General features: G+C 40.1%; 1 protein-coding gene across 30 annotated transcripts in view; it reads left to right on the top strand.

Moving 5' to 3' along the window:
* VWA3B (von Willebrand factor A domain containing 3B) overlaps positions 1–23010 on the top strand; it is a 200837-nt gene that overhangs the window by 160745 nt on the left and 17082 nt on the right. For all 30 annotated transcript variants that reach the window (XM_070235060.1, XM_070235055.1, XM_070235056.1 and 27 more), the window contains 2 exons: positions 6142–6343; positions 19795–19906. In XM_070235060.1, the coding sequence (XP_070091161.1) occupies positions 6142–6343; positions 19795–19906 (314 nt within the window). The remainder of the gene's footprint in view (positions 1–6141; positions 6344–19794; positions 19907–23010) is intronic.

Genomic DNA, 23010 nt, shown 5'->3' with positions numbered 1-23010 from the left:
ATAAATTGAGAAAAGTAGGATGTATTTAGATAATGGATTATTAGAAGGCCAGTTCTGTACTCATATAAAGAATAGCTAAACTTTGAGAAATTGCATTTCGTAAAGGGACTATAGAATTTGTACAAATCCCCATAATCCAGGTAGAGTATTGTAAATGTCCATTGAATCTCATCTCACAACTCTTTCAAATTAAAGAGTTGAGCACATGAATAAGATTTTCTCCCTTCACTACAACCCTCTGGAAACCATCTATCTTTCCTTGAAAAGGTTACTATTAATTTGACAGTAGAAACATTTTCCTCCATGAGTAGGTTAACATAACCCAGAAATCTTAATTTAAATTTATTTTATTTAAAAAAATTTTAATTGTGGTAAAAAAAATGTGTAACATGTAGTTTATCATCTTAACCATTTTTAAGCGTACATTTCACTAGTATTAACTATATTAACATTGTTGTGCAACAGATGTCTAAAAATTTTTATCTTTCAAAACTGAAACTCTGTAACCACTGCACAACTTCTCTCCATTTTCTCCTACTCCTAGCCCTGGAAACCACTGTTCTATTTTCCTTTTCTGTGAGTCTGACTACTTTAGATACCTCATATAAGTGTAATCGTACAGTATTTGTCATTTGTAACTGGCTTATTTCACTTAATATAACGTCCTCAAGGGTTATTCACGTTATAGCATGTGAGAGAACTTCCTTAATTTTTAGGGTTGAATAATATTCCACAATACCTATATACCACATTTTCCTTATGATAGTTGCTTTTGCCTCTTAGCTTTGTGACTAATGCTTCAATGAACATGAATGCGCAAATTACTCTTCAAGATGCTGTTGTAATTCTTTTGGTTATATACCTAGAAATGGTATTGCTATATCATATGGTAATTCTATTTTTAATTTTTTGAGGAACCTCCATACTGTTTTCCGTAGCAGCTACACCATTTTACATTCCCTCCAACAATATGTAAGGGTTCCAATTTCTCCACATCCTCACCAACACTTGTTATATTATGGGTTTGTGGATTTTTTGATAGTGGTCATCCTACTGGGTGTGGGTGATATCTCATTGTGGTTATGATTTGCGGTTCTTTTGTGATTAGTGATATTGAACATCTTTTCACATGCTTGTTGACCATTTGTATATCTTCTTTGGAAAAATGTTTATTCAAGTACTTTGCTTACTTTCTAATTGGGTTATTCTGTTGTTGTTGTTGTTGTTGAGGTGTAGGAGTTCTTTATATATTCTGGATATTAACCACTTATCAGATAGATGATTTGCAAGTATTTTCTCCTATTCTGTAGGTTGCCTTTTCACTTTATCTGTTACCTTTGATGCATAGAAGTTTTTAAGTTTGATGTAGTTCCATTTGTCTATGTGTGCTTTTGGTATCATATCCAAGAAAGCATTGCCAAATCCAATGTCATGAAGCTTTGTTCCTATATTTTATTCTAGGAGTTTTATAGCTTTTGGTCTTATGTTTAGGTCTTTTCTCCATTTTTTAGGTTAATTTTTATATATGGGATAAGTGTCCAAATTCATTCTTTTAGATGTGGATATCCAGATTTCCCAGAGATATTTATTGAAGAGACTGTCCTTTTCCCCATTGTGAGGTATTGGCACCTTTGATGAAGATCATTTTACCATATACATAATAGTTTATTTCTTGGCTTTTGGTTGTGTTCCATTAATTGCCTGTCTTCATGTCAGTATCACATTGTTTTGGTTACTGTAGCTTTGTAATATGTTTTGAAACCAGGAAGTGTGAGGCCTCCAACTTTGTTCTTTTTCACAATTGTTTTGGTTATTTGGAGTCCCTTGACATTCCACGAATTTTAGGAAGATTTTTTTCTATTTCTGCAAAATATTTCATTGGGATTTTGATAGGGATTGCATTGAATCTTTGGATGTATGGATATTTTAACAATATTCAGTCTTCCAATCCATGAACACAGGATGTCTTTCCATTTATTTGTGTCATCTTTACTTTTCTCCAGCAATGTTTTGTAGTTTTCAGTGTATAAATCTTTAACGTCCTTGTCTATCTATTCCTAAGTATTTCTGATGCTATTGTAAATGGGATTGTTTTATTGATTTTCTTTGGATTGTTCATGGTTAGCATATAGAAGTAAAACTGGTATTTTTGTGCAACCTTTATGGTTTTCTACACATAAAATCATGTCATCTACAAGCAGATATAATTTTACTTCTTCATTTTCAATTTGGATGTTGTTTGTTTCTTTTCCTTGCCTAATTTCTCTGGGTAGGACTTCCAGTACTTTGGTGAATAAAAATAGTGAAAGTGGACATCCTTGCATTGTTACTGATCTGAGAGGAAAAGCTCCCGGTTTTTCACCGTTCAGTATGATGTTAGCTGTGGGCTTTTCATACAAGGTCTTTATCGTATTGAGGTGGTTTCCTTCTATTCCTAGTTTGTTGAATTTTGTCAAGTGATTTTTCTGCATCACTTGAGATGATCAAGTGGATTTTTTTTTCCTTCACTCTGTTAATGTGTATTACATTGATTGATTTTATATATTGAACCATCTTTGCATGTCAGGAATAAATCTCACTTTTCATGGTATATAATCCTTTTAATGTGCTGTTAAATTAGGTTTGCTAGTGTTTTGTTGAGGATTTTTGTATCAATGTGCATAAGGGATATTGGTTTGTAGTTTTCTTGTCGTGTCTTTGTTTGGCTTTGGTATCAGAGTAATGCTGGCCCCATACAATGAGTTTGGAAATATTCTCTCTTCTTCAATTTTTGGAAGTGTTTGAGGAGGACTGATGTTAATCCTTCTTTAAATGTTTGGTATAATTCTCCACTGAAGCCACTTGGTGCTGGGTTTATATTTGTTGGAAGGTGTTTGCTTACTGGTTCAATCTCTTTACTAGTTATATGTTTGTTCAGATTTTTTATTTCTTCATGATTCAGTCTTAGCTGGTTGTTTGTTTCCAGGAATTTATCCATTTCTTCTAGGTTATCCAATTCATTCATGTATAATTAACCATAATTGTCTCTTATAATCCTTTTTATTTCTGTGACATCAGTTATATAATCTTCCTCTTTCCTTTCTGATTCTACTTGATTCTCCCTGTTTTTCTCTTAGTTAATCTAGCTAAGCATTTGTCAATTTTGTTGCTCTTTTAAAAAACCAGCTATTAGTATTGTTGATTTTTTTCTATTGTTTTTCTATACTGTATTGCACTTATTTCTGCTCTAATCTTTATTATTCCTTCCTTCTGCTAACTTTGTTTGGGTTTAGTTTGTGGTCTTTTTCCAGTACCTTGAGGTGTAAAGTTAGGTTGTTGATTTGCGATCTTTCTTCTTTTTTAATGTGGACACTGAGCACTATAAATTTCCCACTTACTACTGCTTTTACTACATCTCATACATTTTGATATTTTGTGCTTTCATTTTCATTTATCTCAAAATATTTTCTACTCCCCCTTGTGATTTCTTATTTCACCCATTGGTTGTTTAAGAATGTGTTATTTAATTTCCTCATATTTGTGGATTTTCCAGTTTTCCTTCTGCTATTGATTTCTAGTTTTGTTCCATTGTGACTGGAGAAGATATTTTGTATGATTTCAATCTCAAAAGCTTTTAAGATCGTTTTGTGGCCTAACATGTGGTCTATCCTGGAGAATGTTCCGTGTGCACTTAACAAGAATGTGTATTCTGCTATCAGCTAGTGGTGTGTTCTGTATATGTCTGTTAGGTCCAATTGGTCTGTAGTGTTGTTCAAACCCTCTGTTTCCTATTGATCTTCTTTCTGGTTGTTCTATCCATTATTGAAAAGGGGGTTTGAAATCTCCTACTTTTATTGTGTTGCTGTCTATTTCTCCCTTCAATTCTGTCAATATTTGCTTCATATATTTGGGAGCTCTGACATTAGGTGCATATGTATTTATAACTGTCATATCTTCTTACTGGATTGACCCTTTTACCATTATATGATGTCCTTCTTTGTCTCTTGTAACAATTTATGATTTAAAATAGTCATAATTTGCTGATTTTTTCTTATGCTTGAACGAGTCTGCTTTTGAACCTCTCTAGTGAATTTTTCAATTCAGTTATTGTATTCTTCAGATCCAGAATTCCTGTTTGGTTCTTTTTTATAGTTTCTATATCTTTGTTGATATTTTCATTTTGTTCGTGCATTGTTTTCCTAACTTCATTTTGTTTTCTATTTATGTTCTCTCTGAGCTTATTAAGGATCTTTAAGGCAGTTATTTTGAATTATTTGTCAGGTAATTTATTGATCTCCTTTCTTTAGGGAAGATTTCTGGAGGATTTTTTTTGTTTCTTTGATTGGGCCATCCTTCCCTGTTTCTTTGTATGCCTTAGGATCTTTAGTTGAGATTTGAGCATTTGAAAAAACAGACACCTCTCCCAGTCGTTGCAGACTGGCTTCTGACAGGGGAGGGCTTTCAGCAAGGTCTAGAGCTTCTGGGGACCTCTCAAATCTTTTCTGGGGCTATGTCTTCTCTAGGCTTGTGTGCGTAATTTCCCAGTTAAAGAGGTTTGCTCCTGCTTCTTCTCAGGAGCCCATAATCTGTTGCTCTCCCTGGTGTTTGCTTTTGGTACTGCAGTATCTCTGGTAACATGCGGGGGAACTTGGCTTTGTTCTCAGCCACTCCTAACCTGGCACCCAAAGTGTACTGACATTCCAGTCAGCACACTGATTCAGGCAAGACAGAAACCAGTCTCTTGGGCAGCACCCCCAAAAAAACAGAATCTTGGATGCATGTTCCACTCTTCTCTTTCTCTCCCAAAGGAGAAGCCAGGATTTAGGAGTTTTCTACCAATTGCACTGCACTGTGCCAGGGAAGGGGAGGGGCTAGGCCAGGCAAAATGCAGCAAACATCCATACCCACTTCAGTGCCTATTCTTCTTGGCTTTGTGCTCATCTGGAGTGCTGCAACCTCTTAACTGGTTTCTGGAATTCTCACAAATGCAATTTGGTCCATATATTGTTGTTAAGTTGGTGTCTCTGTGGGGGAATGAGGGCCTGAGTTTCCTTATTCCACCATCTTGCTGGCGTCACTCCAATTTAGATTTTTAATAAGAATTTTTGCCGTTGTCTAGAGACAAATTTGTTTGTGGATTGAGTCCTGTGGTTGTGCTGGGCTTACATTGTACTCTTCTAACACCTGACATGCAAAGGAAGTGACACTTTCAGCAATTAGAGAATGATAATTATGGCATGCCTTTCTCTCTCTCTCTCAATCTCTCTCTCTCTCTCTCTCTCCCCTTCCAAGAGTGTCTGACTCAGTGGTACCTGGGACTGGAAAAAGAATCCAGGACCTGGGCCATCACACCTCACTGGCTTTCCCTGGAGCCTCAGCCTGTTGATCAGCTCATAGAAAGTTTGGCTTCTGTTCTTTGTCTGCCAAAACAATGAAGCCAGAAAGTTTAGGCCTATTTAGACTTACAAGGAGGAGAGGAGATCAAAATAACTAAAATGAGCTGGTTGAAGAATAACTGCACGGAGGCACATATTTTGGTCTTGTTTGGTTTTGCTTTACTTTGCATTGTTTTCTAGAGTCACTGCTAGGCATAGTGTGTGACATCTCTTTGAAGCTCATTTTTGGTTCTGCCAGATTTAAGGCCTAGGGAAGAAGAAATGGATTCCAAATATGCCATAAAAAAAATGTTGAGAAAATGTCATGTGTGTCAAACTTCTTTAAAATCAGATAATCACATTAAGTAATGGGGAAAAAGCCCTATCTGAATTCACAGAGATATTTTTTCTGAGAAAGATTCACCCTAAACTAACATGTATTGCCAATCTTCCTCTTTTTGTATGTGAGCCACCACCACAGCATGGCCACTGGTAAGTGGTGTAGGTCCACGCCAGGGAACCGAACCCAGGCTGCCAAAGCAGAGTGTGCCAAATTTAACCACTAAGCCACCGGGGCTGCCCCATGAGAGATGGTTATTTTTAACTTCTACAAGCTACCAAAGTCCTGATGGACCAGAGGGTGTGGCTGTGATTCTGCCAACTGACACCTGACATCTGCTTTGATGGATGTTCCTCAGGGGGAGGGTTTACTGAAAAACCGTCTTTCCATATTTTTTCTGTTATGGTCACTTTCTTTGTTTTTTGTTTCTTCCCTTTTTTGTTTTAGGTTAGATGCAAACAAACCAATCCAGTACTTGGAAAACAAGGCAGCTTTAAACGAGGCATTAGAACGGTTGAATTGGCCCATTTCATTGAAGGAGTTGTCAATGCTGGAAAATGAAATCCTAGCTGGGAAAATCTACGTCCAGCAGGCCATGGAACTCCAGGAGGCTGCCAAGAAGAATTACGTGAGCAAGGCACTGGGAGAGGTGGGTGCCGTGGAGGTGTTTGTATTCCTCCCTCCTTCCTGTCCCAAATCACTGCCGTCCTACGTTGGCCTTCCTTCTCTCTCCCCTACTCCACCATGCCAATTTCTAAAAGAGTGCGAGCCAACCCAGTCAAGATCGGAGGACTTTTTTTCAACAGAAGGAAAATACCATTTGATTTTACTATGACCTTATTTTTTAAACAATACTTCTTTTAGTTGGAAAATAAAACCAAACAGAAGTATAATGCAGTGACTTTGATCCAGACTCTAGCCTGCAGAGTCTAGCCTCAGATGTGCATCTAATCCCTGTGTGATCTTGGCTCTCTAAACCTTAGATTTTTTATCTGTAAATTAGGACTATTAATAGTATCTGCCTTGTAGAGCTGTTATGAGAGTAAAGTGAGTTTTAAAATGCTTGGTATTGAAAGTTTCCCATAAGTGTTAGCAATTATTTTTAGTAGTAGTAAAACAAACCTTCTAAAAAGAAAAAATAATTTAATATTTCACTGCCTTATTATTACCATTTTTGATCATTTACTTTTAGTTTTTTTTCTCCTTGAATAAATTTTTTACATACAAGCAGTCAGAGTGTCCATAATCATTTCATGTTCTGTTTCTAATTTTAGCCTTATCCCACATGCTTTCGCTGTGTTTTTTCTGAATCTTCAGAGTGACCTTTTTTTGTGGTTACATAATATTCCATGATGTATATATACCCTGATTTATTTAACTCTTCACTGAATATTGGACACTTGGGATATTTTCTAGTTTTCTTCTCTTTCATGTGATGTTTTAATGACTTCCGTGGTGCAAATAGTTTAACTATTTTGTTCGGATAAACTCTTGGGAGTATGATCCCTGGATCAAAGGTCGTGAACATTTGGGAGCTCTAAATATGTGTTGCCTGTATAAACTCCCTTTCTGATTGTGCCTGGGTGTGTGTAGACCTGGGGTAGATCATCTGAAGTCTTACTGAATTCTGTGTAATTTTCATATTTTCACTATATGATAGTCTAAAAAAATATGCCCAAAGAACTGACCTTTGAGATTCATCTTTTTGGTTTCAGTCTTTGCTAAGTGATACTTGCTTTGCCTGGTTTTAAATTCTTTATTTGTGGCTCTAGATTCTTGTATTCTGTTTTGTTTGTTTTTGTTCAATTTTACTTTTCTTCTACAAATCGCTTTTTTTCCTTCAGTGTAGAAAGCTATGTCTTTTGCACAGAATGCAAAAATTTTTTCACAAAACATCTTATGCCTATTACTGTTATTCAAACAAAGTGACTTCCTCAAAGAGCTGTTTAGTGTTTCCTTAGGAAGCACCATCTGATGCCTCCAAACACAAGGCTGCCCACTGACCTTCTTCACTTGGATGTCCCGTGGGCACCCAAGAATCAAGAAGACTGAAAGTGAATTCTCTCTCTCCCTGAAAACCTGCTCTTCCTTTCATCACGCCTCTTCCTCTCTGCTTGTTCTTTCATTTATTCGTTGAAATATTTACGAGTTCCTACAAGGTGCCAAGCACTATTCTAGGCACTGGGAGGACGTAAACGGACAGCAGTGTCTCACCCTTACTCTAGTGGGGCAGACAGACCATTACAGGTCCCAAATGGTGGACTTTCCCAAGTTGAACTGTGGAGACACCACTGCCTAACGGCATTCTAACACTATTCTTTTATTTATACTTTATATTAAATTTAAAAATTGGAAGTGTTGCTAATGGAGTGAAAAGAAGCCTCTTGTGATTCAGACCAAAGATGGTGAGTACTATTGAATTTGTCTGGAGTTCTGGGAATCAAAGCTCATCGTTCATGGGATGTGAATTAAATGTTCTACTTTATTCCCTGTCCACAAAGTGGGAATAAAAATAATTCCCATAATTTCTTCATCTAAAAATATTTATTCATTCCCTAGAGTGGATCAGATTCTATGTTTGGCACGGGCGATCTCAGGCAGTGAATAGCATGCCTCATTCTTCTCTCTCTCCTCGGGGCCTCCCAAGGTGATACTGTACGTTGGACACAAATTGGGAGTGTAAGTGCGTTGAAGACATGGGCCCAGCCTAGTGGAGGAGACATGTTAGAACAGGACGTAACCTCCGTGAGAGCAGAGACCTTGTCTGGCCTTATTTGTCTGCGTCCATAGCACACAGGGGGCACTCAATAAATATTTATAGAATGAATGGAACCCAGATCCTCATAGCAGAGTGTTATAAATATGACAACAGAGGCACTCACAGAACAATTAGAAGATGGGAAAAAGTAAATGATTCTGGCTCGGGAGTTGGGGCAGGCTTCAGGGAGGGGACAATTAAGTTTGTCTGGAAGGATGTGTAGGAATTTGAGGGTTGGAGTGTGAGAAATGTTTTGAGTTAAAGAATCAGCCTGTGCAAAGGCATGTTCACCAGAGCAATGGCAAGAGACAAAACAGGAAAGGGAAGATGGCACCAGAATCCAAGGGACTTGGAATTCTCTCCTAGAATCAAGGACTCGTGCCTGTAAGAAATGGATTCCCAGGGAAGGCTTTTCAGCAGGTGGAAGACGTGAACAGGTGTGAGTCTTGGAAAAATTATTTTACCAGCGTGATGAGGCGCACTGTTGAGGGGAAAGACTAAAACCAGATACAACACTCCACTGAGAGGTGTGAGTCCTTGAGCCAAGCTGGAACAGTGGAGAGGGAATAAGCCAAAGACACATGAGCTGGTAGAAAGTGAATGTGTGAGGTAAGCCAAAGGGCAAAGTTGAGGATGCCCACAAACTTTCTGTCTTGGACAACTGGGAGACAGAGGCACTGTTAACCACCATATCTGCATCATCTCTGCTCCTCAGGGAGACAGGTGTTCCCTGGCCAGCCCATCTAAACCCCCTGTCATCCTCTAATCCCTCACCACATGTTTGCTTTCTTCACAAGCATCTCGCCACCTGACGTTACGTACATATTTGTTCATGATCTGTCTCCTCCTCCACAAGAATGGGGTGGGACTTGGTCCCCTGTGTTCTGGGCATTCCCAGTCACTAGAATAGTGCTGGGTTCCTTGTAAGAACTTATAAGTATTTGAATGAATAAGCAGGAGGAAGAGGTTAAGAAGAAGAGCATGTTTTCAGGGAAAGGTAATTCACTTTAGGTCCTCTTCATTCTTCGATGTCCACAGGGCACCCAGGTCAGAAAGGCCAATAGACAGCTGCATCCTTGGAGCTTAAGAGAGAAATCTGAGTTAAGGAGATAGATTAGGAGGTCATTTGACGTTCTGCAAGAGGAAGAAGAGGCAGTGGAAGGGACCAAGCCAGAAAGTTAGAGGAGCGGATAGAAGCTAAAAAAGTAAATACAGGAAGTGAAGATTTTTATTTCAAGATCTTCATAGGGAAGGAAAGGAGAAAGGGATGGTGGGAACCTGAGGTGTGAGCCAGAGGGAGAGAAGACATTAAGTTTGTTAGTGGTATTGACGGGTCCACTGCTGCCCCCTTTCTAGGTCAGGGGCTAAGGCTCTCCCTTCACTGCCCTGTCCCCACACCAGGTTTCCAAAGCCCCCACTGTCTGTTCAGGGGAGAGCCCACGTGCCCAGGACAATTGTCCATAGTTAATGACTGAGGGGGTTTATAATTGGCAGCTTATCTACAGAGGTCTTTCCACTCATAGCGTGACCCTCTGCAATGGAAGATTCTGTATATTATTTTCTTAAAACAATATTTCTCCTTACCATGTGTGATGTATTCTGTGATATTTTTGTTCCATTTTTACCACGCCCCACTGATCTGATCTCATGACCCACTAAGAGGTCTTGACCTCCAGTGTGAAAACCATTGGTTGGAACCAAAGCTCAAGATGGCCAGGACTTTTGAGATCCCAGGGTAAAAATTCAACACAGATGCAAATCATCTTTATTGATTCATACAGAAGTACAGTCTCATTTTAAATTCTTTCAGCGAAGGCCAAAGATTTTGATCAATGATTGTAAACTGGAGAGGAAGAAACCTGTTATTCATTAAGACCAACCTCCGCTCCCTTCAGGGTTTATTGATAATGTGTAGCAGAGGGTGATCAAAGTTTATTTGAGTGGAGTCCAATCCGAATGCCCATGCATGTTCAGAAAGAAGTGGTCACTCTATTTGACCCCCTCCAGGGTACATGATGGAGTCTGGAAGTCTGTGGCGCTCTCATACTCTCCTCTGCAGTACATTGACACCCAACGTAGCCATCCCATTGGTTCCTGAGTTTGGGACAGCTTTGTGTTTTTCCTGTGGTGAGGATCAGAGGTGGGGAGAAGTGGCTGCACATGCCAGTGTCCAGCTAGACTGCGCCCCACTTTTCCACTCCGGCTTTCCTTGGCAGTCCTTTTCTGGCCCCTGGATCAGACCTAAGGTGAGAACCATTATCCCACCTGATCTGCCCAGCGCCCTGCTCTGGGCACATTCCTTGCTTAACTATCTAATTGTTTCACCCTGTTTCCAAAATCTACTAGTTCTGTGGCCTCCCTGGAGACAAGTCCTTGGCTCACTGACTGTATAAAGAAAGGAGAGGTCTTAAGTCTGAAATTTTAAATTCCCCTTGAATACTCTCTTCACTAGCACCCCTCTGAGGCCATAGGTGCAGATTTCATGCTCATTGGCCAATCTGAGCCCTCAGAGCTGCAGTATGGTGGAAATCAATCACCACAGGGCATCTGAATTCTAACTAACCTTCTTTAGAGCCTGGTCTAGGGCAACTAATGCATATTTATTAGGTTCCTTTGCAGCTACCAGAAAAAAGAAAACGCACACAAAAACTTCATCCTTTCACAAGAGCCCTTTGGGTTGCGAGTGACTATCGTTTGGTTGGAGACCTCCCTCTCAGAGTGGCTAACTCTTCTCCATAGCCCGGGGCTGCTGCTGGTGCTGGGAGGGGAGCACTGTGTTGTAGTCCAGGCTTCACCCTGCAGGTGTCTCCTCTGCTTCCTAAGGAACCACTCACCCAGCACAGGAACCATAAGCTGGGACGCGAGTCAGGCCGCAGCTCCCCACATCGTCTGCTTAGGAAGCAGCCCCCAGCGAGGGAAGTGGAAACTGCGCACAAGTTTTGGGGATGTGTTTTTCTCACGCTGGGTTTGCTGCAGTTACACTATTCCCTGAGGAGGAGGGGAAAACAACTCCACAGAAGCACCTCCCACACCCCTTGGGATTTTGGAGCAAGGCTGAGTGCTCGAGACTTCTTAAGAGGGATAACAACGCTCTCTGTACGTCCTCCTGGCCTCAGTTTCCCCCTTAAGCCCCGGACTCACGTGCAGTGTCCTCGGTGTCCCCGTGAGCCCCAGCACCAACCTGCTGTACCCATGAGAGGTCTTGCAAGGAGACTTCTTCAGAAGGGCAGAACTGAGGCAGGAAATTCCACTTACAGCTTCACTCCTTTAGCATAATGGTCTGCCTCCTGTTAAAATGCAAATGCCCCAGGAGGACAGCACACTGAAGCCTTCCCACTCATGTACCCTGGGTGGTTCCTCCAAGGCCTAGAGGGGCTGTACAGAAGTGCGGCACTCCTGCGTTACATTTTCCTGTAACGTCGTTTTCTCATTCTCTCTCCAGAACCCATTTTTCAAAGGGATGCAGACCTTAGATGCTCTCAGAGTGGAGGAAACCCCTCTACATTTAAATGAGGGGAGAGACTGCGAAGATCAGAGAAGGCTCCAGGCTGGCCCTGTCCTCCTCACCAAGGATTTGAAGGGTGGTGAATTGCTCACAGAGACAGTTTGCAAATATTCCTATAATTAGGAATCCTGGAGAGAGGAAAAGTCAAAACCCGCCCCACACTACATGGGTTACCTTGACTAGAGCAGTCAGAGCCTTTAAGGACAAAACATGGACAGAGAGGCGCATGGGAATTGCTGCCGGTACAGTTTGGGGATAGTGTGTGGCAGAGTGCAATGATTTGGGGCGGGGAAAAAATATCCTAGTAGTGGTTTTATAACAAAATTTTAAGCCAACGACTAGTGCTAGTTAAATCATACAAATGCGTTCTGTACCTGATGTGGAAACACGTTGTTTGGTAAATGGAAAATTTTAAAGCATCAAACATGTAGTAACCTCGCCGTCCCCACCAATGCAAACCTGAGAGCATGACCTTGAAATTGAGTAATGACATGAAAGGAGGGTGGCACCATTTGGGGTCCTGCTCTATATCACCTAATAATTGAATCTGGCAAAGAAATGAATGAGATTCTCTGGATTTTGGAGACAAGGCAAAATCAAATTACCCAGCGGACAGCGTCCCTGCTGCCAGCATCATTGCCCTTCTGACTTCCTCACTGAAACTGGCATGCAGCTACTCTCATGCACCTGAGCCCAGAGGTGTGTCGGCTTATTTATTTAGTGCTGGCATTTCTTCTTCTCACCCCCATCCCCTCTGACTCTCATCCTCCAGGGATGTCTTTTTAAAACCCAGCGGCGTGATTCTACTGTGCACGTGCATAGGTGAGGTGTGGCAGGAAAAGAACAGGGCTAGGAATGTTCTTTGCAATGGACTGCACGGTGTCTCTAAAGTCTTTGGCAAAATTCAAAAATGGCAGGATATTATCTTTCTGGAAAGGTGCTCCCAACACTGTGACTGAAGGGATGGGGTGTCTAGCTGCCCTGGTGGATGTCCTTCTATTTGGGAAACCAAAGGTCTGTTTTATGGAATGAAAGCTGGCCCCGTAAGTTTGTTTTGCCGTGGCTGCTCTCATTTACCTGTGGTGTAGCTGAATTGATTGTGCATTGGTATGGAGGAATCACTGAGTGTGTGGTGAATGTTTCCTTCCATAAAGCTACGTGCTGTGGAAACAAGCAGAAATAAATTATTGCCAATAGTAGTAACAGTTGGAAACAAAAGTAAAGTAAATGTGCGTTACATGTACAAAGCCCCTTAGTGTCTGTAATGGTCCTTACAGGTGAACTCACAGCTGTGTGAATGACTTGAAGGAGAAGTGATACTTTTCAGCCATTTAGAAAAGTATTTTTTTAGGTGGCATTTTCAGTGTGTTAAAAATGAACACTGTAGCACTCTGCCTTGGTACCATTGGTTGTTGCTCGTGCAGAGAAGGTCGTCCCAGAGTAAGCGGTTGCTCTATATCAGAGGAACTGGGAAGCGAGTGACAACTATAAAAAAAAAAAAAGAGTTCTTTGAGGATTTGGGGCAACTGGCTTCACAAATTTGTACCTGTGGAAATGTAGAAGGTAATCTCATTGGTTAGCTTCTGGCTCAGGTATTGAGAGGATCAGTGTTTAGAATCTAGAGATGAAAGGGGGCTTGTTAAATAAATATGCGGTTATACTCATTTAGAATTTTGAAAAGGAACTTTAAATCTCTCTAGGCATAGGTTCTAATAAATGGCTTGACTGTTACATTGATGAAATCTAAAGGGGAAAAATGCCTTTCTGGAAGTGAAGTGGACTCTTTTTGGAATAACAGGATGTTATTGGTCTGGAGGTGAGGCTGTCTGGTGCCTCAGTGACCAATAGCCCCTCCCTGGCCGATTGGGCTTTGATGTGAACACTGGTGGCATGAAGCAAGGTGGCCTTGGAAGTTAACCTTATGTAAAGGTGAGGTTTTTAAGTAACAGCTGATTTAACTTGAGATGTTCCAGATTCTTAAGATTCTAAATTCTACCAAAAACGGGAATACTTTACCTGGAGTCTTTCACTGAAGAACTGACTGTAGGGAGCCGTGGTGTGGGCATCTCTTTGGAGTAGATGACAGAAAATGTGCCACTCCTGTTCACAGTCCTGGCCGTTACATTTCCCTCATATTGTAAAAACTGCAAACAAAGGTCGTGTCCCTGTCCTTGTATGCACATGGCCTGACAGTTTCTCTAGTACTGCAGAAGGGCGTAGTAAGATGTAGGCTCTCCTGGACAGAAATATGGAATTAGAGGATGTTAGAGACCATTTACTTTGTCCCCTCATTCTGCATATGCATAAGCTGACAGCACTCGGTCCTGTTTCTCCTGTCTCCTCGCCCAGTCTCCTCCCTTTGAGGCCATTTCAGACTGCAGCAGGTCACTGTGAATCCCCCATGGGAAGGAGTGCTTAGGTTTCTCCTCTGGGAAAGCCCGGGAACAAGCAGATAATATTCACCATCCACCAATGATGTTGGGCCATCCTCTTTGACATGCATTAGTGCATTAGTAAAAATAGAAATTCCATGAGAATGGAGAGACCCAAGCAAAATCCAGCTGAATGGGAACATCATAAACAAAAGGATAGTGTTCATTTTACGTTTTTGTCTGTGGCTGCATAGGCTACAAGCAACACAAGTCTGAAGATGTGATAAGATCCCACAATTCCTTCAAGAGCGCTTAACCCCTTAGTTCATTATTTCTTCACTTCTGAGGACCTGGATCTTAAGTTTTCATCTTCCAGGAAGTAAACCTTGCTCCCACTCCTTTCAATGAACCTGAAAAGCATCTCCAAACAGATCCAGATGATAGACAGCTGGAACAGAACCCAGTTGCATCAGGGCACCAGGGAAGTGAGCCCACTTACTTCCAGAGCCTAGGCTGTATTGAACATGAATAATGACCCAAGAGCAAACAGCGTTCAGACTACCTGAAGTTATTTACATTTTTATAGTCAGTGGCCTCATAAATTAGAGGCTTGCTTAAGCAGAGGCCTGCAGATGAATTCATAAAATATGCATTCAATACTTTATTGATATACAGCTGTACCACAGCAAAATGGTGGCATCAAATGCATGTGAGCACACTGTATATTGGCTTTGTACCATGGAGAGGAGCAGCATTTGATAGTCTGCGAAGAAGAGAAGCTGGAGATAAAGTCGCTGGGCACTCTGATTGGGATGGCGGACTAATTTCCTTGGGAAACCCAAGACTTAACAAGTGAATTGTCCTGAAAACAAAAAATGAAAACAGTATAGGAGGGAAAATCCCCAATTTCTGCAATGTAGTGATTTGAAGAAAATGCCTATGTGGTTTCCCTTTTGATTTAAGAGTAAATTCAAAAGTGTCTACGATCATTCACTCATTCAGCCCACTATATGCAAAATACCACGAGCAGTTACACAGAGCAAACCAGAAATAAATGACTGCCTATCTCTACCTTAAAAGCAGTCAAATAAATATAACTTTCACACCATAAAATTAACCTATTTCAATCCAGTGATTTTGGTAAAACTGACTGAGCTGTCAACCACCACCACAATCCAGTTGCAGAACACTTCCTGACCCTGAAAAGGTCCCTTGTGTCCATTTGCAGTCAATCTCCGGTCTCAACCCAAGCCCTAGGTAACCGTTAATCAATTTCTGTCTCTATAAATTTGCCTTTTATGTACATTTCATATATAAATGGCTGAATAATATTCCATTGTATGGATATACCACATCTTTTTATTCATTCCTCAGTTAATGGACATTTGAATTATTTCCACCTTTTTCATTATTGTGAATAATGCTGATATGAACACTCACATAAAATTCTTGGTGTGATATAAGTTTTCATTTCTCTTGGCTAGATACCCAATGATGGTATTTCTAGGGCACACAGTAAGTTTATGTTTAATTTTTAAAGAAACTGCCAAAACTTTTTCCAAAGTGTCAAAAATCAATTAACCATAAATGTAAGGATTTATTTCTGGGTTCTCAATACTGTTGCCTTGATCATATTGATGGGGATTTTAGGCTGGTTAATTTTAAAACTGCAGATGAGAAGCAGGCTCCAAGGAGCGGAGTTTGCTTGCTCTTTATTGGGAAATATTTACATTTGTAAGGGAAACCTCCATCTGTAAAGATGCCTCCCTCTCTGTGCCAGGAAGAAGGGAGATGAACTTATCTCTAGAAACTCTTAATCAATGCCAAAGGCAAGAACTTAAGTTGTTTACTGTCTGGCAACCTCATGTAACTGACTGCCCCCCCCACCCCACCCCCCCCCCCCCCCCCGGCCCCGCCTGCCAACATCCTCCTTTGTCTTTAGCTGAAAATAATATTTAAGCGGTGACTTCTGCCATTTACTTAATCCGGTTTGATTCTTATCTAAAAGTTATAGGACCACCCAACAACCAGACCCCACCTGCCCTGATACCATTTTAACAACTCTTTTTACATATTCTTTCCTTTGTCTTGTAAAGAGATAACTCACATACCTATGGCTTAAATTTAGCCTTACTCTCCACCCATGTTTGCAGCAGCAGCGGCTCCCCATGCCAGCAGCAGCTCTGACTGCCTGCGGGTCCTGTCCCCATGCTATTCCACACTATTCTCTAAATAAAAGAGCACTACTGCCAGATCTTGAGAGTCCAAGAAATCTTTCTTTCGACTCCTCGGCTCACCGACCCCCCCATCAATATGACTATCCTTATGTCAGTAACACACTTTCTTGATTACTGAAGTTTTAGAGTAAATTTTGAAATTAAGAAGTGTAAGTTGCCAAATTTGTTCTTTTTCAACATTGTTTTGGCTCTTCTGAGTCCTTTACATTTACGTGTAAATTTTAGGATCAGCATCTCAATTTCCACAACAAACAAAAATAAAAAAATCTTACTGGGATTTTTTTTTTTTTAAATTGGCATGTGAGCTAACTCTGTTGCCAATCTTCTTTTTTCTTCTTCTTCTTCTTCTTCTTCTCCCCATAGCCCCCCCCAGGACATAGTTGTATATTCTAGTTGTGGGTGCCTCTGGTTGTGTTACATGGGATGCTGCCTCAGCATGGCCTGATGAGCCATGCCTGCGCCCAGGATCCGAACCGGTGAAACCCTGGGCTGCTGAAGTGGAGCGCCCAAACTTAACAACTCGGCCACAGGGCCGGCCCCTTACTGGGATTTTGATATGAATTATATTGAATCTGTAAATCATTTTGGGAAAAATGGCTGTCTTAACCATGTCAAATCTTCTCATCCATGAACATGATATGTCACTCCACTTCTGAGATCTTTAATTTCTCTCAGCAATATTTGGTAGTTTTCAGTGTATAGGTCTTTCATTTATTTTGATATATTTATACCTAAACACTTTATTCTTTTGATGCTATTATAAGAGGGATTCTTAGTTTTGTTTTCAGATTGTTCATTATTAGTACATAGAAATATAATAGATTTTTTTGTATATTTACCTCACCTCATGACATCTTGCTGAACTTGTTAATTCTAGTAGCTTTGGGGTGGTTTCCCTAATCATTTATGGTGGTTTCCCATATCATTTATGAATAAACACAATTTTTCCTGCTGCTTTCCAATCTGGATGCCTCTATTTTTTTCTTGCCTGATTGCAGTGGATAGAACCTCAAGTACAATGTGAAATAGAAGTGGCAGGATTGCCTTACCTTGTTTCTGATCTTAAGGGGAAATCATCCTGTCTTTCCCCATTAAGTATCATGTTTGCCACAGGCTTTTCATAGATGCCTTCATCAAGTTGAGAAAGTCCCGTCATACTCCTAGTTTGTTCAGAGTCTATATGATAAAAGAGTGTTGGATTTCGTCAAATGCTCTTTCTCTGTGCATTAAAATAATAATATGGTTTTATCCTTTATTCTATTAATTTGGTGTATCACATTAATTGATTTATAGATGTTAAACTAGCTTTGCATACCTTGGATAAGTCCTACTTGGTCATTGTGTATAATCCTTATATGTTGCTGGATTCATTTGCCAATATTTTCTCGTGGATTTTTCCGTCTATATTCATGAGGAATATAGGTCTATAGTGTTCTTTTTCTTGTGGTATCTTTCTGATTCCGTATTGGGGTATTACTTGACCTTCTCTTTTCTAATGTAAATAATCTTCCTAGTAATTTCTGGTTTCCTAGGGCCCCTCTTTCCAGTCCTCCAGCCTGGGGTTTTATGTTCCTAACTCAATTGCATGCTTCCACCTGTTGTACTTACATCTGGGGACAAACAGAAGCCAGGCACAGAGAAAGAGAAAACAATGTGAGTTCCTCCCACCATGTTGGGACCACAGTGCCACTAATCAGACAAGAAGGTTCCCCTCCTTCAGAGTTTTGGCTCCTTTAGGCTCATGTTGCCAACACTGCTGCCAGTGCCACATGATTGCTTGGGGACTTGGGTCTGAGGATGGGGGAAAAAAGGAAGGAGGATTTCTGCATCCTTTGAGTGTTAGGATTTTCTTTTCCCATTCCTCAAGCCAGAACTAGAGACCTTCTCCTAGGCTCTCTCTGTCTGCACCCAGGTGCCCACTTCTGTGTATTAGGTTGCCTTGAGATCAGCCCTGGGAATACGAAAGGAAAAAAATAGTAAATTCCCCACCAGTTTGGTGGTACTTCAAATAATTCTTGTCTTCTTTCTCAACCCATTTGCTACTGTTTGCTCTTTAGAGTCCCTCAATAGATTTTACCCAGAAACCCAAACACTGTATGTTTATTTTATTTTCTAATAATTCACTTAAAATATATATTACAAGAGCACTGGTCCTCAAATTGATGGGGAATTAAAAATAATGACTATTCTGGAAGGTGGAATGGAGGCTTTTGGGTTGTTTTTTTTTTTTTGTGGGGGGAGGATGAGCAAGGATTGGGTCTTTCTATTAATGATCAATCATAAAGCATAGAAAATTGGATTTTACAAATCAAAAATTATGCTACCAGTTTCTTCACCTAGTGGACACAGCCGTCGCATTCACTCCAAGCCTTGATTCATAGGTACCATTTGGAAATAACAAAGCAGTCCTTTGCCTTGTTTTTTCTGAAATTGCCTGGGGGTAAAGTCTTCCCAGAGAGATTATAACTGAGCTGGGCTTTGAAGGAGTTATCTAGAACAGGAAGGATCTTGCTCATTTTTTAAAATATTTTTTCTCTGTGTTCTTCAGATTGCATAATTTCTGCTGACTTGTTTTCAAGTCTCTTTCCTCTGTCATATCAGTTCTGCTATTGAGCCCCTCCAGATATTGTATGTTTTACTTCTAAAATTTTCATTTGGTTATTATTTTTACAGTTTCTATTTCTCTGCTGAAAACAACTACCTTACCCTTCATTTCAAGAGTATTTACCTATACCTCATGGATTATGGTTATAATTGCTGATTTAAGGTCTTTATCTGATTAGTCCAAAACCTGGATCACCTCAGTACTTTGATCTACTGATTGTCTTTTACCTCGAGAATTGGACATATTTGTTTGCTTTTTTGTATGTTGCATTTTGGATTATATATTGGATATACTGACCGTTATGTTTTAAGACTCTGGATCCTGTTTAAGTTCTCTGCAAAAGGTTGACCTTTTTTTGTTTTGACAAAACGTGATTAGATTTGGACTGCAAATTCTGTCCTACGTTCTATGGGCAGTGATTAGCCCTATCAGTTCAGTTTTAAAAGCCTGTTCCCAGCAACAGAGAACAGAAAGTACTCCAGAGTGAGTAGACAATCCATGTATGTTCCATAATTCTTCAATAGTTTGATTCTCAGTAGAGAATCTCAAGATACCCCATACCTGTGATTTTCACTGTCTGCATTGTCTTTTCCTATCAATTATTAATGTTTTATCTTTTTTAGCAAGAGAAGTTTCAAGAGAATCCAACAAAGAAAATCAAATCAAAAAAATTGGATCCCCTCAAAGGCCAGAAGGTTATTGCAAGATGTGATGAAAATGGCTTTTATTTTCCAGGTAGATATTTTATTTTATAAGATTCTTTTGTTAGAAAATATGATATCAGAGACCAGAGGTTCTCAAACTTTTCTTTCCCATGAGCTGCGCTAAGGTATTCCACTTGTAAAATGAAACGATGATGAGCTTTCTCCCCATATTTATGGGGGAAAAATAGCCATAAAAATGTATTTATTTTAATCTCTCATTTGTTCAGTGAACCATTTTTACTACACATCTGCTATGTTTCATGTATGTAATATTCCTAAATATTGAACTACACATCTGCTATGTTTCATGTATGTAATATTCCTAAATATTGAACCACACACTGGTCTAGTGTAGTGAGCAAACAGATGGAAATGCTTGTCTTCATGGAGCTTACATGCTAGTGAGGGAGACAGACGAGCAACCAAATAAATAAAATATGCAGTGTGTCAGATACAGTGCTATGAAGAAGGATCAAGCCATGAAAGAAGGTTGAGAGTGTCAATGTGAAGGTTGCAATATGGCGGTCAATGAAGAGCTTCCGGAGAAAGTCACATCTAAGTAATGATTTAAAGGAGGAGAGGTAAACCGTGAGATTATCTGGGGGAAGAGAGTTCTAAGCAGAGGGAATGGCAGTACAAAGTCCTGAGGCTGGAATTCTCATGGCATATTGGAGGAAGAGGCTACTGTGGCTGGACCCAAGAGGTTTGCCCAAGATTTTCCTGGGACATGTGATCCTGAAGGAATCAGCCAGCTGAAGTTCACTGAGAGCTTCACAGATAGTGAAAATAATATGTATGTGTGAAGATCTAGAGGTGAAGAAAAACATTTTATGTCTGGAGAAATAAAATAGGTTATGGCTGGAACCTAGAATGCAAAGGAAAGGAAGAAAATAATAAAGCTCTTCAGAGGAGTAAGTATGGGGTAGTTCATAAAGGGTCGTGTTAAATAGGATGGACTTTATTGGAGAACCACATTTCAAGCAGGGAGAAACACAATCGCACTTGAGGTTTTGAAAAGATCCTTCCCATTGCTGTGTAAAGAGTGTACGCAGAGTGGGTTAGGATGTCGCTCAGGTAACTGGCTTGTGTCATAAGGTAAATAGACATACCTACAGGAGATAGTGGTGTGGACAGGAAGATAATGAGGTATGTCTGGGACACGATGAATTGCAGGGGGCACCATGAGACAACTGAAGTTGTCAGAGAAGCAAAGATAAGGGTCTAGAGTCTGGGGAGGCAATCTGTTTGGAGATGGGAATTTTGACACATCAACACAAAAGTAGACATTGAAATCATGGTAAAGGCTTGTAGGGAAAAGAGAGCTTAGAGAAAGAATCCTGAGGATGGTCTGTCAAGCAAAAAGATCAGACTGCAGAAATAAGCTGGTCTTCCGTACCAGGCATTATCTATCAATCACCAGTTAGAAAAATTCGTTATTAATTAAATTTAATTAAATCTTCTTTTTAAGTGGAAAAAATGCTTCAGGAAGAGTTTTGGTTTCCAGCAGGCTTATGTGTAGAACTGGCAACTGGGACATTTTACTGGAAATTTGGTAAATGTGCGTTGGAGTTGACTGGATGAGAGTAAATACGGATCTGGGCTTCTGAGATGCTCATGAAGGCATGAAGCTCTTCTTTGCAAGAGAGCTCCTGAGAACCTGCCAAATCTTTGGGGCTCAGATTTGCTGGGAGGTGATGATAGGAGACCACCTCTACTTGATTTGCTGAATGGGAGCCCTGGAGAGGGGTCCCAGGCCAATTTGACAGTTGAATGGGAATGCTGGAAAGGACTGGATTCCAAATGGCTGGATTAGGGCTTGGGATCAGTTTACTGGTCAGGGTCTCAGAGAAAAGTAGGACAGCTTAACCTTTTCCCCAGCACCATTCCTGTGTGAGGAGAAAATGGGAAGACCTGCTGCAGGGGGAGTGGAGGAGACACGGGTAACAGCACAGCCACATGCAACACCTGCGGCCGCACCAGCGATTATTGCCCTGGTTTTTAAAAAATATGCAACTAGAGGCAGAGAGCACACCCTCCTAAGAGCTGCATGGGATCTGCCTATTCAGGAATTTCAAACTTGTAGCTGTGATTAAACTCAAAAAAGTCAGTTTAGAGGAAATAAACATTTGAATTTAGTCATATAATCAGTCATTTTGATTGGTGGCTAGTTAGTAAATATTGATTCAGCCAAATTAAATGACAGCACATGGCTTACTGGATCTACTGAGTTTGTGCTCCCCCCCAACCCAAAGTCAATGGGTCTTTTCCTCAGTTGGGAATTTCAACTCCACTTTACCTTCATAGAGTTATTTTTTATAAAAAATAATTTCAAACTTAGAAAAGTTTCAAGAATAATAGAGAACTCCTGTATACTCTTTTCACAGATTTGCCAATTTTTAACATTTTGTCACATTTATTACTTTATTTTATTCTGTCTCCCTACTGACCTTCACACACACACACACATTATTTTTTCTGAACCATTTGAGATTAAGTAACATCATCATGTCCCTTTAACCATCAGTGTGTATTTCTCAAGAACAAGGGTATTCTCTTAATGTAACCAGCATAAAGTTATAAAATTCAGGAAATTTAACATTATCATACTACTTTTTATCTGTATATTTCAATTCTATTAATTGTCCCAATAATGGCTTTTGTAGCATTTTTTCCCCCGGTACAGGCTCCAACCTAGAATCATATATTGCATTTGCTTAGCGTCTCTTTAGTCTTCTTTAATCTAGAATCATTCTCCAGCCTTTTCTATCATCTTTCATGATACTGACATTATTTAAAAGTAAAGCCAATTATTTTATAGCATATTCCTCAATTTGGTTTAGATTGGATTCAGGTTATGCATACCTGGAAAGAATGCTACCTACGTGATGACAATGATGTCACGTCCCGCTCAGGGCATCTCATCCAGAGGCACCTAATGTCCATGTGCCCTCATTAGTGACGTTAATTCAGATCACCTGGTCACGATGCCTTACTGTTTTCTCCCTTGCAAAAAAGAAGGTGAAAGAGTTTTGTGGAGCACAGGCATGATACTCATTGGTGACTCCTTTTCTGATAACTTTTGTCCCAAGCCTCCTAAACATTTTTCATGGAAAATAGCTGGCTTTAAGACGAACC

The sequence above is a fragment of the Equus caballus genome, chromosome 15 (assembly GCF_041296265.1).
Source record: "Equus caballus isolate H_3958 breed thoroughbred chromosome 15, TB-T2T, whole genome shotgun sequence".
Lineage (NCBI taxonomy): Eukaryota > Metazoa > Chordata > Mammalia > Perissodactyla > Equidae > Equus > Equus caballus.
Note: the sequence above shows the minus strand (reverse complement) of the source record. Positions and strands in the feature narration are given on the sequence as shown.